We start from the raw sequence: 15,089 nt of genomic DNA, 5'->3' as shown, positions 1-15,089 counted from the left end.
TTGTTTTGTTAATTTTTAGTTTGTGGGGTGGTGATAGAAAAGGAAAGATGGGAAGAAATGTATATATATTTTTAACATCTTTATTGGAGTATAATTGCTTTAAAATGGTGTGTTAGTTTCTGCTGTATAACAAAGTGAATCAGGTATACACATACATATATCCCTATATCTCCTTGCATCTCCCTCCCATCCTCCCTATCCCACCCCTCTAGGTGGTCACAAAGCGCCAAGCTGATCTCCCTGTGCTATGTGGCTACTTCCCACTAGCTATCTATTTTATATTTGGTAGTGTATATATATCCATGCCACTCTCTCACTTCGTCCCAGCTTCCCCTTCCCCTTCCCCGTGTCCTCAAGTCCATTCTCTACCTCTGTGTCTTTACTCCTGTCCTGCCCCTAGGTTCTTCAGAACCATTTTTTTTTTTTTTTTTTTTTTTTTAGATTCCATATATATGTGTTAGTGTACGGTATTTGTTTTTCTCTTTCTGACGTACTTCACTCTGTATGACAGTCTCTAGGTCCATCCAACTCACTTCAAATAACTCAATTTAATTTCTCTTTAGGGCTGAGTAATATTCCATTGTATATATGTGCCACATCTTCTTTATCCATTCATCTGTTGATGGACACTTAGGTTGCTTCCATGTCCTGGCTATTGTAAACAGAGCTGCAATGAACATTGTGGTACATGACTCTTTTTGAATTATGGTTTTCTCAGGGTATATGCCCAGTAGTGGGATTGCTGGGTCGTATGGTAGTTCTATTTTTAGTTTTTTAAGGAACCTCCATACTGTTCTCCATAGTGACAGTATCAGTTTACATGCCCACCAACAGTGCAAGAGGGTTTCCTTTTCTCCACACCCTCTCCAGCATTTATTGTTTGTAGACTTTTTGATGATGGCCATTCTGACTGGTGTGAGGTGATACCTCACTGTAGTTTTGATTTGCATTTCTCTAATGATTAGTGATGTTGAGCATCCTTTCACGTGTTTCTTGGGAATCTGTATATCTTCTTTGGACAAATGTCTATTTAGGTCTGTTCAATTTTGGATTGGGTTGTTTGCTTTTTGATATTGAACTGCATGAGCTGCTTGTATATTTTGGAGATTAATCCTTTGTCAGTTGCTTCGTTTGCAAATATTTTCTCCTGCTCTGAGGGTTGTCTTTTCATCCTGTATATGGTTTCCTTTGCTGTGCAAAAGCTTTTAAGTTTCATTAGGTCCCATTTGTTTACTTTTGTTTTTGTTTCCATTTCTCTAGGAAGTGGGTCAAAAAGGATCTTGCTGTGATTTATGTCATAGAGTGTTCTGCCTATGTTTTCCTCTAAGACTTTGAAGGTGTCTGACCTTACATTTAGGTCTTTAATCCATTTTGAGTTTATTTTTGTGTATGGTGTTAGGGAGTGTTCTAATTTCATTCTTTTACATGTAGCTGTCCAGTTTTCCCAGCACCACTTATTTTTTTTTTCATTTCTGAGATATACATTTTAAAGTAATAACTAGGATTATGACTTATAACATTATACCAGAACATATAAGATTTTTAGAAATTTCATGTAATGTCTGAAACATTTATATTAACATATTTCCATACAAATAACCCAATGAAAGTTTAGTATTAGTTGTTTTGTTTGTTTGTGTTTTTATACTGCAGGTTCTTATTAGGCATCAATTTTATACACATCAGTGTATACATGTAAATCCCAATCACCCAATTCAGCACACCATCATCCCCACCCCACCGCAGTTTTCCCCCCTTGGTGTCCATATGTCCGTTGGTGAAAGTGGGGTGTTAAAGTCCCCTACTATGATTGTGTTACTGTCGATTTCCCCTTTTATGGCTGTTAATATTTGCCTTATGTATTGAGGTGCTCCTATGTTGGGTGCATAAACATTTACCATTGTTGTATCTTCTTGGATTGATCCGTAGATCATTATGTAGTGTCCTTCTTTGTCTCTTGTAATAGCCTTTATTGTAAAGTCTCTTTTGTCTGATGCGAGAATGGCTACTCCAACTATCTTTTGATTTCCATTTGCATGGAATATCTTTTTCCATCCCCTCATTTTCAGTCTGTATGTGTCCCTAGGTCTAGAGTGTGTCTCCTGTAGACAGGATATATATGGGTCTTGTTTTTGTATCCATTCAGCCAGTCTATGTCTTTTGGTTGGAGCATTTAATCCATTTACGTTTAAGGTAATTATTGATATGTATGTTCCTATGACCATTTTCTTAATTGTTTTGGGTTTGTTTTTGTAGGTCTTTTCATTCTCTTGTGTTTCCTGCCTAGAGAAGTTTCTTTAGCATTTGTTATAAAGCTGGTTTGGTGGTGCTGGATTCTCTTAGCTTTTGCTCGTCTGTAAAGTTTTTAATTTCTCTGTTAAATCTGAATGAGATCCTTGCTGGGTAGAGTATTGGTTGAAGGTTTTTCCCTTTCATCACTTGAAATACGTCCTGCCACACCCTTCTGGCTTGCACAGTTTCTGCTGAAAGATCAACTGTTAACCTTATGGGGATTCTGTTGTATTTTATTTGTTGCTTTTCCCTTGCTGCTTTTAATATTTTTTCTCTGTGTTTAATTTTTTGTAGTTTGATTAATATGTGTCTTGGCATGTTTCTCCTTGGATTTATCCTCTGTGGGACTCTCTGAGCTTCCTGGACTTGATTGACTATTTCCTTTCCCATATTAGGGAAGTTTTCAACTATCATCTCTTCAAATATTTTCTCAGTCCCTTTCTTTTTCTCTTCTTCTTCTGGGACCCCTGTAATTCGAATGTTGGTGTGTTTGATGTTGTCCCAGAGGTCTCTGAGACTCTCTTCAATTCTTTTCATTCTTTTTTTAGACTGTCCTCAATTCTTTTCATTCTTTTTTCTTTATTCTGCTCTGTGGTAGTTATTTACACTATTTTATCTTCCAGGTCACTTATCCGTTCTTCTACCACAGTTATTTTACTGTTGATTCCTTCTAGAGTGTTTTTAATTTCATTTATTGTGTTGCTCATCATTGTTTCTTTGCTCTTTAGTTCTTCTGGGTCCTTGTTAAACGTTTCTTGTATTTTCTCTATTCTATTTCCAAGATTTTGGATGATCTTTACTATCATTACTCTAAATTCTTTTTCAAGTAGACTGCCTATTTCATCCTCAGTTGTTTGGTCTGGTGGGTTTTTACCTAGCTCCTTCATCTGCTGTGTATTTCCCTGTCTTCTCATTTTGCTTAACTTACTGTGTTTGGGGGTCTCCTTATTCACTGGTTGCAGATTCGTAGTTCCCGTGGTTTTTGTGTCTGCCCCCAGTGGGTAAGATTTGTTCAGTGGGTTGTGTAGGCTTCCTGGTGGAGGAGACTGGTGCCTGTGTTCTGATGGACGAGACTGGATCTTGTCTTTCTGGTGGGGACCATGTCTGGTGGTGTGTTTTGGGGTGTCTGTGAACTTATTATGATTTTAGGCAGCCTCTCTGCTAATGGGTGGGTTTGTGTTCCTGTCTTGCTAGTTGTTTAGCATGGGGTGTCCAGCACTGGAGCTTGCTGGTCGTTGAGTGGAGCTGGGTCTTAGCATTGAGAGGGAGATCTCTGGGAGATCTCTTGCCGATTGATATTACGAGGGGCCAGGAGGTCTTTGTTGGGCCAATGTCCTGAACTCGGCTCTCCCACCTCAGAGGCTCATGCTTGACACCCGGTCAGAGCACCAAGACCCTGTCAGCCACATGGCTCAGAAGAAATGGGAGAAAAAAGACCCCAAATTTCACAATTTGTATGGAAACACAAAAGACCCCAAATAGCCAAAGCAATCCTGAGAAAGAAAAACGGAGCTGGAAGAATCAGGCTCCCTGACTACAGACTCTACTACAAAGCAACAGTAATCAAGACAGTATGATACTGGCACAAAAACAGAAATATAGATCAATGGAACAAGATAGAAAGCCCAGAGATAAACCCACACACATATGGTCACCTTATCTTTGATAAAGGAGGCAAGAATATACAGTGGAGAAAAGACAGCCTCTTCAATAAGTGGTGCTGGGAAAACTGGACAGCTACATGTAAAGGAATGAAATTAGAACACTCTATAACACCATACACAAAAAATAAACTCAAAATGGATTAAAGACCTAAATGTAAGACCAGATACTATAAAACTCCTAGAGGAAAACATAGGCAGAACACTCTATGACATAAATCACAGCAAGATCCTTTTGACCCACCTCCTAGAGAAATGGAAATAAAAATAAAAATAAACAAAAATGGACTTAATGAAACATAAAAGCTTTTGCACAGTGAAAGAAACCACATACAAGACAAAAAGACAACCCTCAGAGCAGGAGAAAATATTTGCAAATGAAGCAACTGACAAAGGATTAATCTCCAAAATATACAAGCAGCTCATGCAGCTCAATATCAAAAAAACAAACAACCCAATCCAAAAATGAGCAGAAGACCTAAATAGACATTTCTCCAAAGAAGATATACAGATTCCCAACAAACACAGGAAAGGATGCTCAACATCTCTAATCATTAGAGAAATGCAAATCAAAACTGCAATGAGGTATCACCTCACACCAGTCAGAATGCCATCATCAAAAAGTCTACAAACAGTAAATGCTGGAGAAGGTGTGGAGAAAAGGGAACCCTCATACACTGTTGGTGGGAATGTAAATTGATACTGTCACTATGGAGAACAGTATGGAGGTTCCTTAAAAAACTAAAAATAGAACTACCATATGACCCAGCAATCCCACTACTGGGCATATACCCTGAGAAAACCATAATTCACAAAGAGTCATGTACCACAGTGTTCACTGCAGCTCTATTTACAACAGCCAGGACATGGAAACAACCTAAGTGTCGATCGACAGATGAATAGATAAAGAAGATGTGGCACATATATACAATGGAATATTACTCAGCCATAAAAAGAGAAGAAACTGAGTTATTTGTAGTGAGGTGGATAGACCTAGAGTCTGTCATACAGAGTGAAGTAAGTCAGAAAGAGAAAAACAAATACCATATGCTAACACGTATATATGGAATCTAAAAAACACAAAAAAATGGTTCTGAAAACCTAGAGGCAGGGCAGGAATAAAGACGCAGACATGGAGAATGGACTTGAGGACACAGGGAGGAGGAGGGGTAAGCTGGGACGAAGTGAGAGGGTAGCACTGACATATATACAGTACCAAATGTAAAATACATAGCTAGTGGGAAGCAGCCGCATAGCATAGGGAAATCAGCTCCGGGCTGTGTGACCACCTAGAGGGGTGGGATAGGGAGGGTGGGAGGGAGATGCAAGAGGGAGGGGATATATGTATGCATATAGCTGATCCACTTTGTTATACAGCAGAAGCTAACACAACATTGTAAAGCAATCATACTCCAATAAAGATGTTATAAAAAAAGAATTAATCCAAAACATGAAAAATCCATATATTCATGTGTTTATTAGCTTTCATTTAAACTAATAAAATTGAAAACCACTTAAATGTCCAGTATAAAGTATATTGTTTCCCACTGAAAGATTTGCAATCCTGATTATTATATATTAAGATTCAAAGGGAAGAAGAGAGAACCCTAAACATGGTTACCAGCATGCAAAATGTCCCACAGCCATTGGGGAAGGAGGGGGTGAAAATAAATATACCACAATGCTGTTAGTAGTCATATTAGAAGTAATATTTCCCCACAAATTTCAGAATATTTTTTAATGTCTTACTTGTTTAAAAAGAAAAAGGATGATGTCCCAAGCCCCGCTCTTATTCTCATGGGGAGCTGGAAATTTTGCACAATTTATACTACTGCCTTACTTGTATTTGTTTGGGTTTTTTTTTTTTTTTTGCTTTGTTTTGTTTCCCTACATAAAGCCATTGTCCTAAGACAATGCAGTATTTTAATGCTCTATCACTCTAGAATCTTATTTCACTCCTTCAGGAATACCATTTCAAGATTACTCTGATTACCCCTCAGTAAATGTGTCACCTCTTTATTCTGAGAGAACTCACCATGTGGCAACGCAACAGAGCAGTTCTGCAACTAAGCCCAAAAAAAAATGAATAGGTGTGAAAGAAGACCCATATCTTTGCTTTGTCTCCTAATTATGAGTTCTTATTTAACTATCCTGCACTTACCAAGTCACGGCATTCCATCAGAAGTAAACATTTTCTTTGAATTTGAGTTTTACTATCATTTCTAAGTCCATTTCGCTTGTTTATGGGCTTATTATTATTTTAATTCCTCACAGTTTGTCTACTACAGAAATTGCTGATGATCAAGATGATGTAATAAAGATGTTCTGCTTTAGAAGGGGTAGTCTTGGTTTTTCTGCCACCTAACACATATCTCAGCTAACTATTCCTAGGAAACATTAAGCATGGTAGAAATTTAACACATGTTCTTATACTCCACAGATATATGAATATAGTGATATAATTTGGGGAAAATAGTCTATTTTGAACTCAGCGAGACATAAACATAACTGAGATTAGCACTGGGTCCTTGACAAGGGTCTATTAATTACTATTGCCCTGTGAGTACTTTTTGTGGCTGTTGTTCCCCTGCCCCAGGCTGCTCTGATTTATGAACAGCTTTTCATATTCACAAAGTGGTTCATGAATCACTCTCCTCCAACAGAAATGAATAAAAATGAGCCCATTTACACAACATTTGGTATGTAGCTAATTACCTGAAAATGACGGCTTGGGATTGCACTGAGAAGAGTGTCATTAACATTCAGCACAAAGAGTACAAAACAGAGGCAGAAAAGAAAGTAGAATCAAAAAATAAAAATATAAGAGGAGCAACAAGGATGCTATTTATTCAGTGTAGATTTTTTTTAAAGCATCACCAAAGAGTACCCTCTGATGTCACCCAACAGAGGAATGTTCAAGCAAAAAGCAGCAAATGAAATGGTTAAATACAATGTAATTTCAACTTTATTAAACAATATACTTAGAAGAAAGGAAGTTAATAATCAGATTGTGGTGATGAGATTATGGATCATTTTTATTCTATCTATAATTTTCTGTATTTTTCAGGTGTTTTACTATGACCCTGCATTAATCTTACAATGCACTTGTATTAGTAATCTTACATGTATGTATGTATTTAGAAGCATATAGTTTAAAAATAATAATAGCTATAGTTAATTGAGAGATTATTATGTACCAAGCATTGAACTTGTATGTGCATATAATAACCCTCTTCTTCTTGCCTGTTCTACCCTGTATCCACCTGCAGAATACCTCTGTTCATTGAATACAACAAACTTAAGTTAAGGCATCCAAAAACCAACCAGACACACCAATCAAATAAGTGTAAGATTGAACTCTCTCCCTCCTGAGTGATTGTCATGTTTTCTTGATAATGTAAACATTTCTCTAATGTGAGATATTTGTATTTCTAGAAAAATGGCAAAGCTAGTAGTCCCAAATGAGAGATAAGCATATCCTCCCTGGTTATTTCTTTAAACCAGTAGACAATGACTCTATCTTCTATCTTCTGCTACCTGACAGTACTAAAAAACAAACAACAAAACAAAACAAAAATTATGACAGCAGGAAGGTGCAGTTGGATATTTTTAACTGTTGTAACCTCCATGCTTATAGTATTACCTGATTCCTAATAAGTCCTCTATCATGTCTATACTCATTATTGAGTTGACAAACGTTGTCCTAAATTATTGATAACTAAATGAACGCCAAAAACTTATAGTAAATTCAACTCTTAGTTGTTTAATCTGTTTTACTGCTTGTGGGAGAAATTTTACTGAACCAGTTGTTCTCTGCTTAGATTTATCTGGCCTGAATATAATAACTGGAAAGATAATAAACCTTAGCTCCTGAGTCTAGCATATCTGAATTTGAACCTCATTTACAGACTATATAAACTTGGAAACTTTTTCTAGCCTCATCAGATGTCAGTTTCCTTATCTTTGAAACGGGCATAAAAATGGCATCAACATAATAAAGCTTTTGTAAATAATAAATCAAATAATGCATGTATGGTAGTCAGAATAACGGCCCTCTAAAGATGTCCACGTCTTAATTCTCAGGACCTGTAAATATGTTTCCTTAGGTGTCAACAGGGACTGTGCAGATGGGATTAATGTAAGGATTTTGAAATGAGATTATCCTGGATTATCTGGGGTGGGCCCAGTGTAATCACAAGGCTTCTTATACAAGGAAGGCAGGAGGGTCAGAGGGTGAGGAGACGTGAAGACAGGAGCAGACATTGGAATGATGGAGAAAGATAGAGGTAGGGGGCATGAGCTGAGGAATGCAAAGCAGCCTCTAGAAGCTGGAAAAGGCGAGGAAATAGATTCTCCTGTAGAGCCTCCAAAAGGAACACAGCCCTACTGAAACCTTGATTTTAGAATTTCAGACCTCCAGGACAGTAAGAGAATAAATTTGTGTTGCTTTAAGCCACTAAATTTGTGGTAACTTGTTACAAGAGCAATAGGTAACCAATACAGTAAATATGGTGCTTAGCACTGTACCCGTCATATAGGATTCTAACATAATATTAGCTAAGGTCACTCTGCCCCTTAAGATCTAGGTAAGAGTAGCTTAAACACACAACCCATTATTTGTGGGAGTCCAACACCTTACCCAGGGTTGCTGAGGCTTCCCAAAGGGCTTCATGATTTGGCCGTCTCTAGCTTTGAAGTTCAGGTTTTGCTGAATTGGTTTATCTTACAGACTACTGTTCCATGAATGCTGTCAAGATATGGAATTCAGCCACTTTACAAGAATAAAAATAAAACATTTGCATAAGGATTTACTGGAGTGGGGCTGCTGGGGAGAGAACATGGTTTAGGTAAATAAAGAAAAATTTATTATAAGAGCAATGTAAAAATCTTAAAATTGAGTACCATGCTTCAAAATGTTTTGCTACTCCATCATTTTGCTTCCCCACACCTAATTCCTCTTAAATCTCACAGCAGTTTATCTCCTTTTGTTTCTTTATCATTCATGTCTCATGCTCTCAAGATTTCACCTTCGAATACTAAGGTATTTTCCTAAACATAGTAGTTTACCTAAAATAAAATTTGGTGCCAACTATGAAGATAATACGTATTCTTTTCACCACCCAGTAAGTGTTAGCTAGGGAAAAAATCTATGTACTCATTGGTCATGACTTAGGCTAACCCATCCTTCATCTTTCATTGGTTTCTTTGGGGGATGAGTCTAGCATGGATTAAGGGTACAGCCTAGAGGCCAAAGGAAGCCATGGGACATTCTTCAGACAAACTTTACTAAGTGATACTGATGTCAATCTTATACTGCTACTCACTATCAGTCTCACCAATCTTAGGAGTGTGATTAGGATATAGCATTTTCAGGCTTTTTTCCTCTCTCCTTTCTCATATTCCTTTTATATAGATTCTATTAAATTGTACAGCTATGCTCTACAGAGATCACATTAAAAATTAGAGCTTATCCCTATAAGATTGAAGATTACAGGAAAATCTCAACCATACGTACATAATTCATTCAAGTCCCCATTCTTATTTGCAAAAGTGCACACTCCATATGTATATATGTGTGTGTGCATGCATATGTGTGTATGTGTGTGTGTGTTTGTAGCTAGGTTTTAAGCTACTTAAGGGTCAGGACTTCCTGGATGTGTCTTATCAGCAATGAGAGTCATGCTACCCTTAGACATCAAATACACATGAGTTATGATTACAGTGACTCAGGCTCAGTGACCATGCAGCATACACCTTAATACATAAATACTACAGCAACATGATTTCCGTTCATTCCAAAGTATCGTGGGACCATAGTTTCTAACTAACAGCCTATTACAGTGTTCCGACCTAGCCTTCAAAATGTCAATAAATTGGATGATAATGTAAGTCATTCTAAATGTCTTTGAAAGAAGACATGACTGTTACGCTGTCATGAATCCATACCTCTGGGATGTCTGAGTTCAGAAAAACAGTCAGTTAATACTTTTGCCTTTCGCTGGTTCTACTCTATTATACTTTCATTTGCTATCAGCCAATAATCATATTTTCACACACTGAGAATGAATGACTTGAGTGTGAACAGTTAAAAACAAAATTCAAAAAAAAGCTTCAGTCTCGAAGCCCTCAACCTATCCAGTTTTGTGATCTTGGGCACCTTTGATTCCATAGAAGATTTTGAATATCAGGCTGCTTTAGCCACGATGTGAGAGCATTTCCATGAAGATGTGTTAATTAGTTGTAGAGGTGACTAACCACTGCTGAGCAATTGCATTAGGCAAGGCAAACAAATGGAACACAGGGAGCAGTCATTCTTCGAGATGTTCATTGTTGCTTCACACCCAGAAGACAAGAGCTGGACAGCACTCTGCCCGGGGACATCTCTCTTTTTCTTGATGCACCTGGGAATTCTGGCTGAGTAATTTTTCTCACAAAGAGCTCAGGATACTCAACTCACTCATACATATTACAAAATCTAGAAATGCCAAACTCTTAAATTAGCAAAGACTGACATTCTGTTGCATAAATTTCTATGGGCCACATCATGAATTTATGAGTACCTACTTGTAGAGGGGTCCCTGTCTGAGTGAGCCTCAATGATCCCTCTCTTCTTAGATAAGAGACACTTTCAGGTCCCTGGTGACCATATTTGTATGTGTGTAGCTTTCCTTCCAGCCCTTAATAAATAATTTGGGGAGTGTTAGCACCTAATCCAAGTTGAGCCAATGACATCCTCTTGAGAATTCAAAATTTGGAAAAGATAGATCCCAAGAAGGAAGTTGTTTCACTAAGGTCAGTGCTCTACAGAGAAAGTCAGGCACTTCCTGCAGCTCAAGTTCCAAGTTTCCTCTCTTTCTGTGTTGTGATGACTCAACTCTCTTTGGTATCTTAATGGGATTTGGGGCAGGAGAAGTGAACTCACACAAGCGATCATTGTTGAAAAATCATCAGGTCATGGGCAAGCTTCTGGTGTGATGTGCAGTTTCCCAAGGTGATATCAATTAAATTTCTCATATTTATTGATTGCTGAATAGATCGATCATGATAGATAGCAACAGTCAATTCAGTTATGCTTTCCAAAAGCTGTTTTTTTACCACTCACAACTGTAGTACCCAAACACCTGAGACACGTTATTCATTTTACAGACAATGTTTTGTTGACTTTTCAAATTGCTTTGTAAAAACTCTGAAGCCTTATACTGTGTGAATCAGTGATTCAGCATGTCCTGCTTTTCATATGATGTGGTTAACTAACCAGATGACATGTGTCTAAAAATGATGTCAATTAAATGAGGAAAGCTGACCAGTGGAGCTCAAATGATGTTATCAAGTATCCCAAAAGCTCTTTAACAGTTCCACACATATCTTATTTCAATTTTATTTTTAAATATTATAATTATTTTTAAACTATAAGCATGTACACTGTAATGTGTCCTATGCCACATTTTTTTTTAACATCTTTATTGGAGTATAATTGCTTTACAATGGTGTGTTAGTTTCTGCTTTATAACAAAGTGAATCAGCTATACATATACATATATCCCCATATCTCCTCCCTCCCACCCTACCTATCCCACCCCTCTAGGTGGTCACAAAGCACCGAGCTGATCTCCCTGTGCTATGTGGCTGCTTCCCACTAGCTATCTGTTTCACATTTGGTAGTGTATATATGTCCATGCCACTCTCTCACTTCATCCCAGCTTACCCTTCCCCCTCCCCGTGTCCTCAAGTCCGTTCTCTACGTCTATGTCTTTATTCCTGTCCTGCCCCTAGGTTCTTCAGAACCTTTTTTTTTTTTTTTAGATTCCATATATATGTGTTAGCATATGGTATTTGTTTTTCTCTTTCTGACGAGGTAGATGAACCTAGAGCCTATGCCACATTTTAATGCATTCAAGACCATCATAATGTTAACTTGTGCTGCCAGGTTAGCTTATGCGGAGCATGCAACACCAGGTAAAGCTTCCTTTTAATCCACTGCTAAGTATCTACTAGAGACCAACCACCTATTAATGTATCTGAACCATCTGCAAAGGTGCCATTGATAATAGCAGCAGTTACAAAGCAGATGGGTAATATTCCCCCCTAATTCAGGGTAGCCCATGCCTGGTCATGTAAGATTTTAGAAGCAAGTGTTTCCCTGTTTGTTAGGATTTTCTCAATACCATACAAATAAAATATAACACAAAAATAATTGGTGCTGAGGGAGATTTAAGACCATAATTCTCATCATAATTCCTGCTTTCAAATGTGTGTGCTCATTAAAATGGATGTCAACATTTGAACTTATATGGCAAATCTATATTAACAACATATGGCTTTCACTTATTTCATTTGTATTTTATATGTTGAGGTTCTCTATAAGATTTCATTTTATTATAATTTTCCTCAGAGGAAAAATGTTTGAAAGCACCATTTTAGCAGTGTTTTTCAACCATAGCACTACTGACATTTTGGAACAGATAATTCTTAATTGTTGGGCGCTGTCCCGGGCACTGTAGGATGTGTAGCAGCACCCCTGGCCTCCACCCACTAGATGCCCAGTATCCACCCTCCACTGCCAGCCTGACGATCAAAACTGTCTCCAGATATTGTCAAATGTCCCCTGTTGGTAAAAACTATCCCTGGTTGAAAAGAATTGACTACTTCATAAGATCATAAGGATGGCCACACTTCAGTAATTCCTAGAGAATATTCACATCTTCACAATTTTTTATTCATAAGCAGCTATTAAACAAAGAATATAGTAGAGAGATGATGTTTTTAAGCAATTTTAAAATATTTATTGTGTTGTCTTATTGAGTGTGTTTGAAACACTTTGCAGACCATAAAAAGAATGTGGTGGAATTGTATTTTCAGACAACAAAAGATATTCATGACATATTGTGAAATGAAAAAATTAATCAAGTCATATGATTATGGGAGCAGGAAGCAAAAAGTAATCTAGTAAAATCCTTTTATGTCCTAAATTCTGGAATACAGCCAGTCTTCAAAGTTTTTGTAAAACACTTTAAAAATTTTTTAATTAAACTTTAAAATTCCTTTTGCTCTTGCCTAATGCTCAAATCAATCTGATTAATTGACCAACATCCTGTCTAAGAAAGGCTTCAAAGAGAATCTTCACTTTTATCTTTCATAAAGAAAGCCAAAGAGAAATTGGGAAGGTCTAGGGTTATTCCTAGTAATGTTTTTAGGAAGAAGGTGTCTGTCAGGTTAACACAAATGACCAAAACAATAACTTGCCTTGACAGCCTCAAAAAACAAAGGTATGAAGAGAACTTTGTCAAATTTACATACACTGTTGATGAGGGCGTAAACTGGCTCAACCTCTATGAACAGCAATGTGGCAAAATTTAAAATGCATATACCTTTTTTCTTTCAACAATTCCCTTTCTAGAAATAGCCAGTCAACGTAGTCAGATATAGTAGAGTGTACCAGTATATTCACAGCATCTTTATTTGTAAAAGTAAAAGATATGAAACAACATAAATGCCCCCTACAGGGTGATTACACAAACAAATTATGGCATTTCCATACAACTCAATACAGTGCAGTAAATTTTTTTACAAATAGCTTATTATTTACTAATATAGAACCAAATCCAAGATACACTGTCAATGAAAACAAGCTAGGTTCAGAACAGGGTATGCGGTAGTCTTCTTAAGAAGTTTCCCCATAAGGAGATATAGCTGGGCTTCTATTTGCATTCAGAGTATGTATGGAAATTTTCCAATGTTGTAGCTCCTGGGGCTTAAGGTAGAAAGGAAGCTTATTATTAAATTTGAATTTTGAATTTTTTAATTTTTGATTATACACTACTTTGTGAAAAGGGACCGTGTAAATAGTTTTTTTTAAGAAAAGTATTTTGTCAATTCCAACGTGATATCAAATGTTTGTGTGAGTGGACGAGCCATGTGAATTTAAGTTACTCTCAGACACCACAGTCCAGAAAACCAGCCCAGGCACGAGAAAACGGAGGGGTAGTGGAAACCCAGGTAGGATATCTAGAATCAGGATCCTTGGGTTTGCATAGATACATAAGCTAAACTGGAGTTGGTAAATATGGTGTGAACACTGATCCTAGGATAATGTTTCTTTACTGGTTATATGCTCTCTACTGAATATAGGTAGACCAGAGCCTCAGAGGTGAATCTGACAAATGTCCCTAATAGTGGGGAGTGTGAGGCATCAAAAGCCATGAAGGACGAATTTTGTTGTTGCTGTTGCTTTTGTTGTTTTATCATTAGGTTGTAGCAGGAGAGGAAGGTGGGCTTTGACACACAACATAGATGTTCTCCTCCTCATAAAGCCAGACTTGCTGCAGATGCCAGCAAAGACATTGCTAGGAGGCTAGTAAATAAAGGAAAGGCCTGGGATAATAATAGCTATAATAATAGCCGTCATTTGTGGGGCACTTACTAAGTATGAAGCACTGGGCTCAGGGCTTCGCATGTATTATCTCTTTTAATCCTCACAGCCATTCTATGCAGTTGGTGTTTTGATTGATAAGGGGACTGAGACTCCTGGAGATAAATTAACTAGCTCAACCTCTCACCGCTAGTGAGCAGCAAAGAAAGACTCAAATTCAATCTGCCTGCTTTCAGAATTTTTAATCACAAAATTTTGATGCCAACTGGTAGGCATGATTCAGGGCTGGGAAGCCTGGAAATGAAAGTCATCGTCATTATGATGTTGTCTTTTCTCTCTCTCACCCTGACAGGATCACAACCACAGCTGCGTGTATGATGGATCTACGAAGATACCCTCTGGATGAACAAAACTGCACCCTGGAGATTGAAAGTTGTGAGTTACTTGGACAGGGGAACAAAAAAGAGGGATGTTTGCTTTACCCAATTAAATTCCACCTTGTACTGAGTAATTGCTACCCGGATATTTTTAGCTACACTACCCTGCCACCTTTTCAAAGGGTTCACAGTAACATTTTCCTCTGTATTGGAGGCTTAAGGTTCATTTCAATGCAATTATCTTTTTGAACCATTAAGGAAAGTCCACTTATTTTAGCTGGACAGTTTATAAACTCATGCTTTCTCCTTCTCAGAATCGAATTTCTCCTAAGACCTTCCAATACCCAAGCTGCGTTAATAAGAGAGCAAAAATATTTCAATGTGAAAAGA

At 37.5% G+C, this 15,089-nt stretch overlaps 1 protein-coding gene across 1 annotated transcript in view; it reads left to right on the top strand.

The window, feature by feature from the left end:
• Positions 1–15,089, top strand: part of GABRB1 (gamma-aminobutyric acid type A receptor subunit beta1) — a 423,421-nt gene that overhangs the window by 304,419 nt on the left and 103,913 nt on the right. Inside the window, exon 5 of the mRNA XM_082462487.1 lies at positions 14,675–14,757. Within this exon, the coding sequence (XP_082318613.1) occupies positions 14,675–14,757 (83 nt within the window). The remainder of the gene's footprint in view (positions 1–14,674; positions 14,758–15,089) is intronic.

This window comes from Balaenoptera physalus (assembly GCF_965194825.1).
Source record: "Balaenoptera physalus genome assembly, chromosome: 5".
NCBI classification, from domain to species: Eukaryota; Metazoa; Chordata; class Mammalia; order Artiodactyla; family Balaenopteridae; genus Balaenoptera; species Balaenoptera physalus.
Note: the sequence above shows the minus strand (reverse complement) of the source record. Positions and strands in the feature narration are given on the sequence as shown.